At 37.5% G+C, this 18,001-nt stretch overlaps 1 protein-coding gene across 1 annotated transcript in view; it reads right to left on the reverse strand.

Moving 5' to 3' along the window:
* The window catches only part of CERKL (ceramide kinase like), a 144,509-nt gene that overhangs the window by 85,110 nt on the left and 41,398 nt on the right, over positions 1–18,001 (reverse strand). The window contains exon 2 of the mRNA XM_065880155.1: positions 15,236–15,478. Coding sequence (XP_065736227.1) covers positions 15,236–15,478 — 243 coding nt within the window. The remainder of the gene's footprint in view (positions 1–15,235; positions 15,479–18,001) is intronic.

The raw sequence follows: 18,001 nt of genomic DNA on the forward strand, positions 1-18,001 counted from the left end.
TAGGGATGGGACCTGCACCAGTGGGAGGAAGCTGTGAAGGAGGAAAGGTTTACACACACTAGGAAGTCCCTTCGCGGGCGGGGAATGCGGGTCGCGGAGGGGGGACGCTTTGGAGCCGTGGAGGAGAGCGCAGCAACAGGGGTGCAGAGGGCAAAGCAGAGAGATTCCTGCACAGAGGATTGGTGCCGACCAGCACTCACCAGCCTGAGAGGCTTGTCTGCTCACCCGCTGGGGCGGGCGGGGGCTGGGAGCTGAGGCTCAGGCTTTGGAGGTCAGATCCCAGGGAGAGGACTGGGGTTGGCTGCGTGAACAGAGCCTAAAGGGGGCTAGTGCACCACGGCTAGCCGGGAGGGAGTCCGGGAAAAGATCTGGAACCGCCGAAGAGGCAAGAGACTTTTTCTTGCCTCTTCGTTTCCTGGTGCGCGAGGAGAGGGGATTAAGAGCTCTGCTTAAAGGAGCTACAGAGACAGGCGCAAGCTGCAGCTATCAGTGCGGACCCCAGAGATGGGCAAGAGACACTAAGGCTGCTCCTGCAGCCACCAAGAAGCCTGTGTGAAAGCACAGGTCACTCTCCACACCTCCCATCCTGGGAGTCTGTGCAGCCCGCCACTGCCAGGGTCCCGTGATCCAGGGACAACTTCCCCGGGAGAACGCACTGCGCGCCTCAGGCTGGTGCAACATCACGCCACTCCAGCCTCTGCCGCTGCAGGCTCGCCCCGCATCCGTACCCCTCCCTCCCCCAGGGCCTGAGTGAGCCAGAGCCAATGAAGCAGCTGCTCCTTTAACCCAGTCCTGGCTGAGCGAAGAACACATGCCCTCAGACGATGTACACGCAGAGGTGGAGCCAAATCCAAAGCTGAACCCCAGGAGCTGTGTAAACAAAGAAGAGAAAGGGAAATTCCTCCCAGCAGTCTCAGGAGCAGCAGATTAAATCTCCAGAGTCAACTTGATGTACCCTGCATCTGTGGAATACCTGAATAGACAACGAAACATCACATATTGAGGAGGTACACTTTGGGAACAATGATATATATATATTTTTCCCCTTTTTCTCTTTTTGTGAGTGTGTATGCGTATGCTTCTGTGTGTCATTTTGTCTGTATAGCTTTGATTTCACCATTTGTTCTAGGGTTCTGTCTGTCCATTTTTTTTCTTTGTTTGTTTTTTTTAGTATAGTTTTCATTGCTTGTTATGATTGCTGAATTTGTTTTTTGGTTTGGTTGTTCTTTCTTTCTTTTTAATTACTTAAAAAAATTTTTAATAATTATTTTTTGTTTTTTATTTTAATAACTTATTTTAATTTATTTTATCTTATCTTTTTCTTTCTTTCATTTTTCTCCCTTTTATTCTGAGCCGTGTGGATGACAGGCTCTTGGTGCTCCAGCCAGGCATCAGGACTGTGCCTCCGAGGTGGGAGAGCCAAGTTCAGGACATTGGTCCACCAGAGACCTCCAAGCTCCACGTAATATCAAATGGCAAAAATCTCCCAGAGATCTCCATCTCAACGCCAAGACACAGCTCCACTCAACGACCAGCAAGCTACAGTGCTAGACATCCTATGACAAACAAGTAGCAAGACAGGAACACAACCTCACCCATTAGCAGAGAGGATGTCTAAAATCATAATAAGGTCACACACACCCCACAACACACAACCAGATGTGGACCTGCCCACCAGAAAGACAAGATCCAGCCTCATCCACCAGAACACAGGCACTAGTCCCCTCCACCAGGAAGCCTACACAACCCACTGAACCAACCTTAGCCACTGCGGACAGACACCAAAAACAACGGGAACTATGAACCTGCAGCCTGCGAAAAGGAGACCCTGAACACAGTAAGTTAAGCAAAATGAGAAGACAGAAGATGAAGGAGAAAGATAAAAACCCACCAGACCTAACAAATGAAGAGGAAATAGGCAGTCTACCTGAAAAAGAATTCAGAATAATAATAGTAAAGATGATCCAAAATTTGGAAATAGAATGGAGAAAATACAAGAAACATTTACCAAGGATCTAGAAAAACTAAAGAGCAGGCAAACAATCGTGAACAACACAATAAATGAAATCAAAAATTCTCTAGAAGGGATAAATAGCAAAATAACTGAGGCAGAAGAACGGATCAGTGACCTGGAAGATAAAATAGTGGAAATAACTACTGCAGAGCAGAATGAAGAATAAAGAATGAAAAGAATTGAGGACAGTCTCAGAGACCTCTGGGCCAATATTAAATCCACCAACATTCGAATTATAGGGGTCCCGGAAGAAGAAGAGAAAAAGAAAGGGACTGAGAAGATATTTGAAGAGCTTATAGTTAAACACTTCCTTAATAAAGGAAAGGAAATACTTAATCACGTCCAGGAAGCACAGAGAGTCCCATACAGGATAAATCCAAGGAGAAACAGGCCAAGACACATATTAATCAAACTGTCAAAAATTAAATACAAAGAACAAATATTAAAAGCAGCAAGAGAAAAACAACAAATAACATACAAGGGAATCCCCATAATGTTAACAGCTGATCTTTCAGCAGAAACTCGGCAAGCCAGAAGGGAGTGGCAGGACATATTTAAAGGGATGAAAGGGAGAAACCTACAACCAAGATTACTCTATCCAGCAAGGATCTCATTCAGATTTGATGGAGAAATTAAAACCTTTACAGACAAGCAAAAGGTAAGAGAATACAGCACAACCAAACCAGCTTTACAACAAATGCTAAAGGAACTTCTCTAGGCAGGAAACACAAGAGAAGGAAAAGACCTACAATAACAAACCCAAAACAATTAAGAAAATGGGAATAGGAACACACATATCAATAATTACCTTAAATGTAAATGGATTAAATGCTCCAACCAAAAGACACAGACTGGATGAATGGATACAAAAACAAGACCTGTATATATGCTGTCTACAAGAGACACACTTCAGACCTAGGGACACATACAGACTGAAAGTGAGGGGATGGAAAAAGATATTCCATGCAAATGGAAATAAAAGAAAGCTGGAGTAGCAATTCTCATAACAGACAAACTACACTTTAAAACAGAGACTATTACAAGAGACAAAGAAGGACACTACATAATGATCAAGGGATCAATGCAAGAAGAAGATATAACAATTGTAAATATTTATGCACCTAACATAGGAGCACCTCAATACATAAGGCAAATACTAACAGTCATAAAAAGGGAAATCAACAGTAACACAATCATAGTAGGGGACTTTAACACCCCACTGTCACCAATGGACAGATCATCCAAAATGAAAATAAATAAGTTAACACAAGCTTTAAATGATACATTAAACAAGATGGACTTAATTGATATTTACAGGACATTCCATCCAGAAACAACAGAATACACTTTCTTCTCAAGTGCTCATGGAACATTCCACATGAGAGATCATATCTTGGGTCACAAATCAAGCCTTGGTAAATTTAAGAAAACTGAATCATGTCAAGTATCTTTTCTGACCACAACGCTATGAGACTAGATATCAATTACAGGGAAAAAAATCTGTAAAAAATACAAACACATTGAGGCTAAACAATACACTGCTTAATAACCAAGAGATCACTGAAGAAATCTAAGAGGAAATCGAAGAACATGTAGAAACAAATGACAATGAAAACACGATGACCCAAAGCCTATGTGATGCAGCAAAAGCAGTTCTAAGAGGGCAGTTTATAGCAATACAATCCTACCTTAAGAAACAAGAAACATCTCAAATAAACAACCTAACCTTACACCTAAAGCAATCAGAGAAAGAAGAACAAAAAAACCCCAAAGTTAGCAAAGGAAAGAAATCATAAAGATCAAATCAGAATGAAAAAGAAATGAAGGAAATGATAGCAAAGCTCAAGAAAAATAAAAGCTGGTTTGTTGAGAAGATAAAGAAAAGTGATAAACCATTAGCCAGACTCAACAAGGAAAAAAGTAAGAAGACTCAAATCAGTAGAATTAGAAATGAAAAAGGAGAAGTAACAACTGACACTGCAGAAATACAAAAGATCATGAGAGATTACTACAAGCAACTCTATGCCAATAAAATGGACAATATGGAAGAAATGGACAAATTCTCAAAAATGCACAACCTTCCAAGACTGAATCAGGAAGAAATAGAAAATATGAACAGACCAATCACAAGCACTGAAATTGAAACTGTGATTAAAAATCTTCCAACAAACAAAAGTCCAGGACCAGACGGCTTCACAGGCGAATTCTATCAAATATTTAGAGAAGAGCCAACACCTAGCCTTCTCAAACTCTTCCAAAATATAGCAGAGAGAGGAACACTCCCAAACTCATTCTATGAGGCCACCATCACCCTGATATGAAAATCAGACAACAATGTCACAAAGAACGAAAACTACAGACCAATAACACTGATGAACATAGATGCAAAAATCCTCAACAAAATACCAGCAAACAGAATTCAACAGCACATTAAAAGGATCATACACCATGATCAAGTGGGGTTTCTCCCAAGAATCCAAGGATTCTTCAATATATGCAAATCAATCAATGTAATAAAGCATATAAACAAATAGAAGGAGAAAAACCATATGATCATCTCAATAGATATGCAGAGAACACTTTTGACAAAATTCCACTCCCACTTATGATAAAAACCCTGCAGAAAGTGGGCACAGAGGGACCTTACCTCAACATAATAAAGGCCATATATGACAAACCTACAGTCAACATCGTCCTCAATGGTGAAACACTGAAACCATTTCCACTAAGATCAGGAACAAGACAAGGTAGCCTGCTCTCACCACTACCATTCAACATAGTTTTGGAAGTTTTAGCCACAGCAATCAGAGAAGAAAAGAAGTAAAACGAATCCAAATCAGAAAAGAAGGAGTAAAGCTGTCACTGTTTGCAGCTGACATGATACTATACATAGAGAATCCTAAAGATGCTACCAGAAAACTACTAGAGCTAATCAATGAATTTGGTAAGGTTGCAGGATACAAAATTAATGCACAGAAATCTCTTACATTCCTATACACTAATGATGAAAAAATCTGAAAGTGAAATTAAGAAAACACTCCCATTTACCACTGCAACAAAAAGAATAAAATACCTAGAAATAAACCTACCTAAGGAGACAAAACACCTGTATGCAGAAAACTATAAGACACTGATGAATGAAATTAAAGATGACACAAACAGATGGAGTGATATACCATGTTCTTGGATTGGAAGAGTCAACATTGTGAAAATGACTCTACTACCCAAAGCAATCTACAGATTCAATGCAATCCCTACCAAACTACCACTGGCATTTTTCACAGAACTAGGAAAAAAAGTTTCACCATTTGTGTGGAAACACGGAAGGCCCTGAATAGCCAATGCAATCTTGAGAAAGGAAAATGGAGCCGGAGGAATCAAGCTCCCAGACTTCAGACTATACTACAAAGATACAGTAATCAAGATAGTATGGTACTGGCACAAAAACAGAAATACAGATCAATGGAACAGGACAGAAAGCCCAGAGATAAACCCACATACCTATGGTCACCTTATCTTTGATAAAGGAGGCAAGAATATACAATGGAGAAAAGACAGCCTCTTCAATAATTGGTGCTGGGAAAACTGGACAGCTACATGTAAAAAATGAAATTAGAACACTCCCTAACACCATACACAAAAATAAACTCAAAATGGATTAAGGACCTAAATGTGAGGCAGACACTGTCAAACTCTTAGAGGAAAACATAGGCAGAACTCTCTATGACAGAAATCACAGCAAGATCCTTTTTGTCCCACCTCCTAGAAAAATGGAAATAAAAACAAAAATAAACAAATGGGACCTAATGAAACTAAAGCTTTTTCACAGCAAAGGAAACCATAAACAAGACAAAAAGACAACCCTCAGAATGGGAGAAAATATTTGCAAATGAAGCAACTGACAAAGGATTAATCTCCAAAATTTACAAGCAGCTCATGCAGCTCAATATCAAAAAACCAAACACACAATCCAAAAATGGGCAGAAGACCTACATGGACATTTCTCCAAAGAAGACATACAGATTGCCAACAAACAAATGAAAGAATGCTCAACATCATTAAGCATTAGAAAAATGCAAATCAAAACTACAATGCGATATCATCTCACACTAGTCAGAATGGCCATGATCAAAAACTCTACAAACAATAAATGCTGGAGAGGGTGTGGAGAAAAGGGGACCCTCTTGTACTGTTGGTGGTAATGTAAATTGATACAGCCACTACGGAGAACAGTATGGAGGTTCCTTAAAAAATTAAAAATAGGGCTTCCCTGATGGCACAGTGGTTGAGAGTCCGCCTGCTGATGCAGGGGACATGGGTTCGTGCCCTGGTCCAGGAGGATCCCACATGCCACAGAGCGGCTGGGCCTGTGAGCCATGGCCGCTGAGCCTGTGCATCCGGAGCCTATGCTCCGCAACGGGAGAGGCCAGAACAGTGAGAGGCCCGCGTACCACAAAAAAAAAAAAAAAACCCTGAAAATAGAACTATCATACGACCCAGCATTCCCACTACTGGGCATATACCCTGAGAAAACCATAATTCAAAAAGAGTTATGTACCACAATGTTCATTGCAGCTCTATTTACAATAGCCAGGACATGGAAACAACCTAAGTGTCCATCGACAGATGAATGGATAAAGAAGATGTGGCACATATATACAATGGAATATTACTCAGCTATAAAAAGATACGAAATTGAGTTATCTGTAGTGAGGTGGATGGACCTAGAGTTTGTCATACCGAGTGAAGTAAGTCAGAAAGAGAAAAACAAATACCGTATGCTAACACATATATATGGAATCTAAAAAAAAAAAAAAAAGTGGTCATGAAGAACCTAGGGTCAAGACGGGAATAAAGATGCAGACCTACTAGAGAATGGACTTGAGGACACGGGCAGGGGGAAGGGTAAGCTGGGACAAAGTGAGAGAGTGGTAGTCTATATATGGACATATATACACTACCAAATGTAAAATAGATAGCTAGTGGGAAGCAGTCGCATAGCACAGGGAGATCAGCTCAGTGCTTTGTGATCAGCTAGAAGGGTGGGATTGGGAGGGTTGGAGGGAAGGAGATGCAAGAGGGAAAAGATATGGGGATATATATATAACTGATTCACTTTGTTATAAAAACAGAAACTAACACACCATTGTAAAGCAATTATATTCCAATAAAAATGTTAAAAAAAATTAAGGTAAAAACAATGTATTTAAAAAAAAAGAAAAAGACACTTGCACCCCAATGTTCATTGCAGCACTATTTACAACAGCCACGTCATGGAAGCAACCTAAATGACCATCGACAGACAAATGGATAAAGAAGATGTGGTACATATACACAATGGAATATTACTCAGCCATGAAAAGGAACAAACTTGGGTCATTTGTAAAGATGTGGATGCATCTAGAAACTGTCATACATAGTGAAGTATGTCAGAAAGAGAAAAAGAAATATCATATATTAACGCATATATGTGGAACATAGAAAATGGTACAGATGAACCGGTTTGCAGAGCAGAAATTAAGACACAGAAGTAGAGGACAAACGTATGCACACCAAGGGGGGAAAGCAGTGGGGGGTGAGGGTGGTGGTGGTGGGATGAATTGGGAGATTGGGATTGACATGTATACACTGATGTGTATAAAATGGATTTCTAATAAGAAAATAAAGTTTTTTTTTTAAAGTCTACAAACAATAAATCCTGGAGAGGGTGTGGAGAAAAAGGAACCCTCCTACACTGTTGGTGCAAATGTAAACTACTGTAGAGAACAGTATGAAGGTTCTTGAGAAAACTAAAAACAGAGCTACCATATGATCCTCCAATTTCACTCCTGGGCATATATCTGGAGAAAACCATAATCTGAAAAGATACATGCACCCCAATGCTCATAGCAGTAATATTTACAATAGCCAAGACATGGAAGCAACCTCAACGTCCATCAACAGATAAATGGATAAAGAAGAAGTGGTGTGTATATATATACACACACACACACACACACACACACACACACACAATGGAATATTACTCAGCCATAAAAAAGAATGAAATAATGCTCTTTGCAGTAATATGGATGGACCTAGAGATTATCATACTCAGTGAAGTAAGCCAGACAGAAAAAGACAAATATCATGATATCACTTATTTGTGGAATCTAAAAATATATATACAAATGAACTTATTGACAAAACATAAATAGACTTACAAACATAGAAAACAAACTTATGGTTACTAAAGGGGGGTTAAATTGGATTTGGGGATTAAAATATGCACACTACTATATATAAAATAGATAACCAACAAGGACCTACTGTATTACACAGGGAACTATACTATCTTGTAATAACATGTAATGTAAGAGAAATTTTAAAAAGAATATATATAAAACTGAACCGCTTTGATGTATACCTGAACCTAACACAACATTGTAAATTTACCATATTTCAATAAAATTTTTTAATTAAAAAGTTTTTTTAAATGTTTAAGTGATATTCATATTTTAATGCCCAACTCAACTGCTCATAAACCAAAGTCTTGAATCATTTTTTTGGTGCTTCAAAGGAAAAATTACCCATACTTCAGACAAAATGTCCTTGCAGAAAATAATTTGTCCCTAGGGAGACAGGTGTTGCTAACTCAAATACTGTACAACGAAATATCTGAAGCTCTAATACTTTTGATATATAACAAATGCTCATCTTAAGATAACCATTATACTGTTGATTTCGTTTATTTCTCCTTATAAGTACATCATCTGGCAGCATATCCTAGTAAAACTTCACATCATTATGTTCTCCTCCTAAGAAAAACTCTACCTGGTTCATGATAATATAAATCACGATACAGTTTGGATTTTTAAAAACCCCAAAACATATTTCACCATGAATTTCTTACATAAGACAACATGAATATTAAACAAAATATTGTTTAGAAGCCCTGGTTTTTACTATTGAGGAAAGGATCCTATGAAAACCATCATTATTATCACATGGAAAACAGATTTGACGTCTTTGGGAAACTAGGAAAACTTGCTCTTCTTAGGAATAAAAGCCAAATATTTATTTAAGTAATTTTTCTATTTTCTTTGTTTTCCAGAACTGAAAACCTGGAGGCTATTTAACTAGAAGCTAAGAGCAAATTATATTACAAGGACAAAGTGTGTATAATCAAAATGGTTCATGAAGTTAGCATTTAAAAATGAAACAGAAAAATATGATAACAGAACTAACTCAGTCAAATATGGGCTAAAAATACCTTTGTCAATTGTCTCTGGGTAACAAATAAATTAGAAAAACCAAAATATAATCTCAAAATTCAATGGTCTTATGATAAAAGGGTTCTTCATCTTTTTTTTCTTTTTACCATTCCTTCTATTTTAGTTCTGGCTTTTGTCTCCTCCGCCTATTTTAATATATGAGTATCCCCCCAAGATTCTGTATTTAGCCCTTTGCTTTTTTTTTTTTTTAACTGTATACTACTTCCTTGCAGTCTTTCATCTATTCCCATCACATCAGCTCTTCTTCACCTCTTCATGCACTCCTCTCAAACTGCCAGCCTGCTGCACATCTCCAACAGATGTTATATATGCCAAATGTGTCTGCAACAGAACATCTTTCCTTCAAATCAACCAGTGTCCGGATTTCACTCTGTTTATGACTTTACCACTCTCCAAGTTACTTGGGCATAAGGCTTTAGATTTGTTTTTAATCTTTTTTTTTTTTTTTTTTTTTTGCAGTACGCGGGCCTCTCACTGTTGCGGCCTCTCCCGTTGCGGAGCACAGGCTCCGGACGCACAGGCTCAGTGGCCATGGCTCACAGGCCCAGCCGCTCCACGGCATGTGGGATCTTCCCAGACCGGGGCACGAACCCGTGTCCCCTGCATCGGCAGGCGGACTCTCAACCACTGCGCCACCAGGGAAGCCCTAAAATCTTTTTCTTCATTTCCACACCATTCTCCTAAGTCCTCCACTGAAGATCAACCAGTTCAACTCCTGAAAATCTTTCAGTTTTGAATGGCCCTAAATGTCACCTTAGGGATACTTTGTTTTGTCCCTCTATATGGGATACCTGTCAGAAAGCCTATGAATATGCTTTAAAGTATAGATTATAGTACCTAGAGAAAAGGTTGGTTCAGGGTCCAGAGAAGCTTGCAATTCACCATTTCCAGGAAACTCAAATATGCAGAGACTGGATCACACCCTAAATGAATAAAAATTAATGCATCTAGTGTACACACATGCTATAGTTAAAGGTTGTGCATGTTTATCTTTGCATCACAGGTATAAAAAAAGCAGAAAAGACTATGTTAAATGACTTTCACCACAATGACTACATATTAGGCTTATCAGTGACTACATTTCAGCCTTAATTTTTTAAGATTTAAATTTCTGATTCAATGATCAATGGTGATGTTCCCTACTAAATTTTTCATATCTTCATTGAGGCCCTTAACACATTTATAATACAAGTTTTCTTGTCTGTCTCCTAGGGCAAGAGTGTTCCATACAGGATTACATTTCATTCTTTTTTGTATTTCCAGCACTTAACACAGTGCCTGACCCAAAATGTGTGTTGGATGAATTAACTTATATTGACTATTAGTCAATAAAGTTATGGTGACTTTTCTATTACTAAGAATAAAAAAGATACTGTGCTCAACTGTGTTATTAAAAATTGGAATGTAAAAGGAGTTAATTTTTTTCCAAATAAAAATAGAAACAGTTCTAAGACTCCTTTTTTATATTTATAAACCCTTTTTAATCTGGCTACTCTTTGTCAATGTCTTGAAACTTCAAGTATCAATATTTGAGAGTTGGCTTCGTCCTCCTTTTAGTACTGCCAATTTGTTCTTTCCTCAAAAATTCATCAAATCTTATTCATTGCTCCAGTTCAAAATATAAATGTGCATATTTGAAAATAACATTTAATATCCAAATATTCTAAAATTACAATTGTTAGACTAATCTCACTAAAAGACCAACTAGTTGAGGCTTTCAATACCTTCTCCATGTTTGTCTTAATAGAAGAATAAAGAAGAAAAAGATGTAAAAGCTTACAGGAAAAAAATCCATTTGCTGATTAAAGACAATATTCAAAATCAATGAAAAAATATATATTTTTTTAATTCACTGTTTTGCCACAGAACCAGTTAAAGCAAGATCTTTGGACTTAAAATAGTAATGTCTAAAATTCAAATGTAGGGCATTTATAGTTTTGTGATGTAAACTTCTCTCATCCCCTGAACTTACGTCAGGTCTATTTCAAACACAAATGCCTTGGTTGGGGACTGTAAAAAAATGTTTTTGGAAACCAGCAATCACTATCTGCCAAACCTGATGCAGTATATATGGTACAGAATAGGGACAATGGATGTGAGATACAAAGATAATCCACAAAGAGACCCGACTCTGTGGAAATAAGAACAAAAGAGGACCAGGAAGAAGTAAACAATCAACCTCATCCCAAAAAGACTGGGAAAGACACAGGCCACCTCCATTTATGGAAAGAGCCTCGAGACAATTGTATTTGACTCTTAGACAATAGGCATTTTAATAAACACCTGGATTACCTAGCTTTGAAAGTAAAAGAAATATGAACAAAAACACTCTAAGATTACAAACTTAAGAAAGGAAGTGTCAGTATTATGCAGCATTTGGCAGAGATCTTTTGGAGGCTTGAGCGTGCATTTGCGTATGATGAAACTGACCCAGAACTGTCTTTGTGAGGCATGGGGTTGAGGAGTTGGCTCCTCCTATAGGACCTACTGAGTCTACTGAGAGGCAGAAATGGAACAGCCATTCATTCAGACCATCCTGATTCGGTTCCTTCATTTTTATTAGATGATTTCAAACCTGTTTTGTTTGTTTGCATTGGTTGATTTCAAGTCAATCTATTTGCTTTTAATCAGCAAAATCGCTCTGTCCTCCAGGACCATGGCAGAGAATATGACCTCATATATTTCACTACCTCCAACTGTTATCAAAATCAAAGGTACAAAAAGTAACATTCCCAAAGGATGATAGCTTAAAAAATATGTAATTTATTCATCTCTATAATTGCCTAGATTTTAATCCTGAATCAAACCAAAACGTCATTCATTAAACTGAAAAAATATGTGCACAGTATTTTTGTGGTGTGTGTGTGTTTGGACAAGTTGCTCTACTCCAACAAAATTGCTTTTACGGAATTGGGCTTTCTTGTGATGCCCTCTGCTTACTTGCTTTTGGTTTTACGGGTGAGATATATTGCAGAAGTTGTCTCTCACATCACTCAGCCAGCCCTTCATAAGCCCCTGGGGAGATCTCCTCAGACCGTCAGTTCAAGGAAGAGCTTTGCCTCTCCTAATCAAATGACACATTCTTATTTTATAGACCATTCAAGTCCCACGAGTACCTGCCCATGTAAGGAAATTTATTCAATTAAGTTTTCATTTTCATTTTAACTTCTTTTATCTCTTCTCAAATGAATTTAAAATAAGAACACTGTAAAAGACTCACCATTAAAGTGGAATACTTTTAGTTTTATATATATATATATATATATATATATTCTGTATGTTTCCAGAGAGATGAACCAAACTACAGCCTCTGTAGTTTCCTGCCTTCTTAAAACAATCAGGTCTCCTTGAAGGGACCACTTAGTAACAGTTCTCCTAGCTCTAATATTTCACTTCACCTCATCTTTTGTGCATAAAATCGTATCAGTTGGCTGCCCTTGACCAACTTGGGTCCTCAGTCTTCTTGATCAATGATTCCTGGCCTGAAAATTTCTAACCTCGCCATGTGCCTGCTCTTTGTCTGGCACCCATCTCTGTCCTGAGTCATCTTACCCCAAGCTGTGCATCAACTACACCAGCTGCCTCTACCTTGATCAATCTGGCAAACAGGAAGAAATGGCCAAAACAAAAAACAAAAAAAAAGAAAGCAAGAGTTACAAGTTTATGAGAAGAAAAAAGTCCTAAAACTCAGTTTGATTATACTTTACCTAGATACCTTTAGAAATCCAATTTGCTTTATATCTGTGTTCATGCACTTTATTTAAAATGTAAAATATAAGTGCCATTCAGAAATTTTAGATACAACTGAATTCAAAAGGAGATAATATTCTAGTAAATGCTCTCTTTTCTCTGGATATTACCTTCAGAAAAATCTACCCTGAAATATAGACAATTTAAATATTATCTTCAAAAAACTGTTATCCTCACTGGACAGCCATGTGTACATCAATGAAGTTAGAACACTCCCTCACACCATACACAAAATATAAACTCAAATGGCTTAAAGACTTAAATATGAGACATGACACCATAAAACTCCTAGAAGAGAACATAGGCAAAACATTCTCTGACATAAATAGCACTGATGTTTTCTTAGGTCAGTCTCCCAAGGCAATATAAATAAAAGCAAAAATAAACAAATGGGACCTATAAATCAAACTTATAAGCTTTTGTATAGCAAAGGAAACCATAAACAAAAACAAAAGACAACCTATAGACTGGGAGAGAATTGCAAATGATGTGACTGACAAGGGCTTAATTTCCAAAATATACAAACAGTTCATACAACTCAATTTCAAAAAACAAACAACCCAATCCAAAAATGGACAGAAGACCTAAATAGACATTTCTCCAAAGAAGACATGCAGATGGACAATAGGCACCTGAAAAGATGCTCATCATCACTAATTATTAGAGAACGGCAAATCAAAACTGCAGTGAGGTATCACCTCACACCAGTCAGAATGGCCATCATCAAAAAGTCTACAAATAATAAATGCTGGAGAGGATGTGGAGAAAAGGGAACCCTCTTGCACTGTTGGTGGGAATGTAAATTGGTGCAGCCACTCTGAAGAACAGTGTGGAGGTTCCTCAAAAAACTAAAGATAGTTACTGTCTGATCCAGCAATGACACTCCTGAGCATATATCTGGAAAAGATGAAAACTTTAATTCGAAAAGATACATGCACCCCAATATTCATGGAGGCACTTTTTACAATAGCCAGGACATGGAAGCACCCTAAGTGTCCATCCACAGATGAATGGATAAAGAAGATGTGATACACACACACACACACACACATACACACACAATGGAATATTAGTCAGCCATAAAAAAGAATGAAATAATGCCATTTTCAGCAACATGTATGTAGAGATTATCATACTAAGTGAAGTAAGTCAGACAGAGAAAGATAAATATTATGATATCACTTCTATGTGGAATCTAAAAAATAGTACAGATGAACTTATTTAAAAAACCCAAACTCACAGACATAGAAAACAAACTTATGGTTACCAAAGGGGAAGGGGGGGAGGGATAAATTGGGAGTATGGGATTACCAGATGCATGCTACCATATATAAAACAGATAAACAACAAGAATTTACTGTATAACACAGGGAACTATATTCAATATCTTATAATAAACTGTAACAGAAGAGAAAAAAGGAATATACATATATACACATATACACACACACATATATATTTATAACCAAATCACACTGCTGTACACCTGAAACTAACACAATATTGTAAATCAACTATACTCCAATTTAAAAAAAAACTGTTATTCTCAAGCCATCCTGTACATATATGCACTTGCCATCAATGTGCACGTGGAAGAAAAGCAAATTCTAACATATGCTCAAAAGAAACATTAATAGAAAAATAACAAGTGAAAAAAATATTTAAGAACTGTTTTATTTCAGATTATCACAGTTTCTTTAAGGAAGCGGTCATTCAACAGTTACTTCCTAAGTCATTCTATAAGGTCAGCATCACCTTGATAGCAAAGTCAAAAAAAAAAGATAATAAAAGCAGAAAATAAAACTACACACAAATATCTCTCACAAATATCAATGTTAAAATCCTCAACAAAATACTAGCAAACCAAATTCAGTAAAATATTAAAAGAATTATATACCATGACCATGTGGGATTTATTCCTGGAATGCAAGGATGGTTCAACATATGAAAATCAATCAATGTAATACACCACATTAATAGAATGAAAGGAAAAAGCCACATGATTATTTCAATTGATGTAGAAAAAGCATGTGACCAAATTCAACACGTTTCATGATAAAAACACTTAACTAACAATAGAAGCAAATGACCTCAACATAATCAAGGGTTACTGTACTGATAAATACAGTGTCATGTTTAGATTAATAACCTGTCAAGGACACTAGACTCATTAAAAATCTCCACAAGGAGTACTTACCTGCCAAAATTTTCTTGAACTGTCTAAACCATACGTCACAGTGGTCTTCACTTAAATTAATAAGATCAAGTGTAGAATCCTTTAATTTATTTTGTTCCTTTTTCAAACATATGAAGAGTGTGATTCCTAATAAAGTACCACTTCTCTGCTGTTTAACTGAATAACGCCGTTTCAGTTTGACAGAGAATATGTCTTTGAGTTCAATAAATTCTTCTTTATGTAGAAAATTATACTTGGAATCACCTGAAAAGAAATTAAATTTTCTAATCAAAACCACTGTGTCTATATCTTATATGTATGAATAATAAATAGTGAAAACCCACAAAATCGTTATCATCTGTTATTTTACTGATTATGCTTTATGTCAAGTCCTGTATGAGATGGGTGGGGAAAAAAAAAGAAAAATTGGGTCTATTTTCGCATAAATAGAAGAAATGGAAGGGAGTCCCTGCCACACAAGGCCTAGGACATTCAGAATCTGAGAATATTCAATGTATGAAGAATTCCAGGAACATAAACAAAGCAACATTTCAATAATAATAAGTTAGTATCATGCAAGAGGCTTCCTGGTACTTACAACGAATGAGTAAAGTAATGGAAAGAAGAGAATTCACTAACAGAAGTGAGTTTATGACAGGTTGCTGAAGGCAACATGTAAAGGAAAGAAAATTTACATTCTAGGAAAGTAACACATGCAAAAAGGAAACAGAGCAAGATTACTGTGAGCAGAAAGCATTATGAATGCCTGCTATTCTAAAAAGAAAGATCCACCTGAATCTTACTATAGTCAGACTTTATTTTATAGTGGCATGAAATTTTACTGGTTATGTTTAAACACAGGTCAGAAAACACCTGTTGTTGTGATAACGGACTTTTTCAACTGACTCTCAAAGTAGAAGTGTTTTATACTTTAAAAATAGTACTTTCAAAACTTCCACTCTGGCCCACATGGAATCACAGGGAATGCTTTTACCTTCTGCCTGAAACGACTAAAAGAGCACACCAGAGAAAGGAAACATCAGTTTCAGACATGGGACATTAGGTAGCACAGGACAGTGATCCCTGAGAGAGGGAAAACAAAGAAGCCATATGATTACAAGCCGACTATCCCAGGCCACAGGGAGCGGAACCCTGGTGGAGTCTGGTTGTCTCCCTGAGTTGAGGAGGACTGAGGAGCCAGGAAAGCCAACATGACTTAGAGTTCACTTGGAAAATTATTATAAAAAGGAGAGCTGCACAGAAAGAGAACTCTGTAGATCTTCCCCCTGAATCTTCAGCTGAGCATGGATCTGTATATGTGTGAGGCCAGGGAAAGAATTACCCAAAGGATTAGAGAGAACAACACTCAGAGATCACACAGGTGTTTCCACCAGCCAAAGTGGAAAAATAATGAAATTTGTGGGACTTTGGGGAGAGCACTTAAAAAAGTATTGTCTCGTTAGTGAGCTGACCAAAGGCTGCTCTGATTCCACCTAACAAAGCTTAAGAGCAACCCTAAAAAGGTTTCAAGTGTTTCCAAGTAACTTAACATCCTAGAACAAAGCTCAAGAATATTTACTGGAGCTACAATGAACATTTTGGTACATGACTCTTTTTGAATTATGGTTTTCTCAGGGTATATGCCCAGTAGTGGGATTGCTGGGTCATATGGTAGTTCTATTTGTAGTTTCTTAAGGAATCTCCATACTGTTCTCCATAGTGGCTACATCAATTTACATTCCCACCAACAGTGCAAGAGGGTTCCCTTTTCTCCCCACCCTCTCCAGCATTTACTGTTTGTAGATTTTTTGATGATGGCCATTCTGACTGGTGTGAGATGATATCTCATTGTAGTTTTGATTTGCATTTCTCTAATGATTAACGATGTTGAGCATTCTTTCATGTGTTTGTTGGCAATCTGTATATTTTCTTTGGAGAAATGTCTATTTAGGTCTTCTGCCCATTTTTGGATTGGGTTGTTTGTTTTTTTGATATTGAGCTGCATGAGTTGCTTGTATGTTTTGGAGATTAATCCTTTGTCAATTGCGGGACATGGAAGCAACCTAAGTGTCCATCAACAGATGAATGGATAAAGAAGATGTGGCACATATATACAATGGAATATTACTCAGCCATAGAAAGGAACGAAACTGAGTTATTTGTAGTGAGGTGGATGGACCTAGAGTCTGTCATACAGAGTGAAGTAAGTCAGAAAGAGAAAAACAAATACCGTATGCTAACACATATATATGGAATCTAAAAAAAAAAAAAAGAAAATGGTCAGAAAAACCAAGGGGCAAGACGGGAATAAAGATGCAGACCTACTAGAGAATGGACTTGAGGATATGGGGAGGGGGAAGGGTAAGCTGGGACAAAGTGAGAGAATGGCACGGACATATATACACTACCAAACGTAAAACAGATAGCTAGTGGGAAGCAGCCGCATAGCACAGGGAGATCAGCTCCGTGCTTTGTGACCACCTAGAGGGATGGGATAGGGATGGAGGGAGATGCAAGAGGGAAGAGCTATGGGGACATATGTATACATATAACTGATTCACTTTGTTATAAAGCAGAAACTGACACATCATTGTAAAGCAATTATACTCTAATAAAGATGTTAAAAAAGAAAAAAAAAGAAAAGCATTTACAGGAATACAAAAATATTTAGCAACTCTAAATGGTAAAATTCACAATTGCTTTCATTCAATCACAAATCACTACACGTGTAAAAAGGCAGAAAACTACCAGCCATGATAAGAGACAAAGAAATCAATAGAAACAGAT

Source organism: Phocoena phocoena, chromosome 7 (genome assembly GCF_963924675.1).
Source record: "Phocoena phocoena chromosome 7, mPhoPho1.1, whole genome shotgun sequence".
Lineage (NCBI taxonomy): Eukaryota > Metazoa > Chordata > Mammalia > Artiodactyla > Phocoenidae > Phocoena > Phocoena phocoena.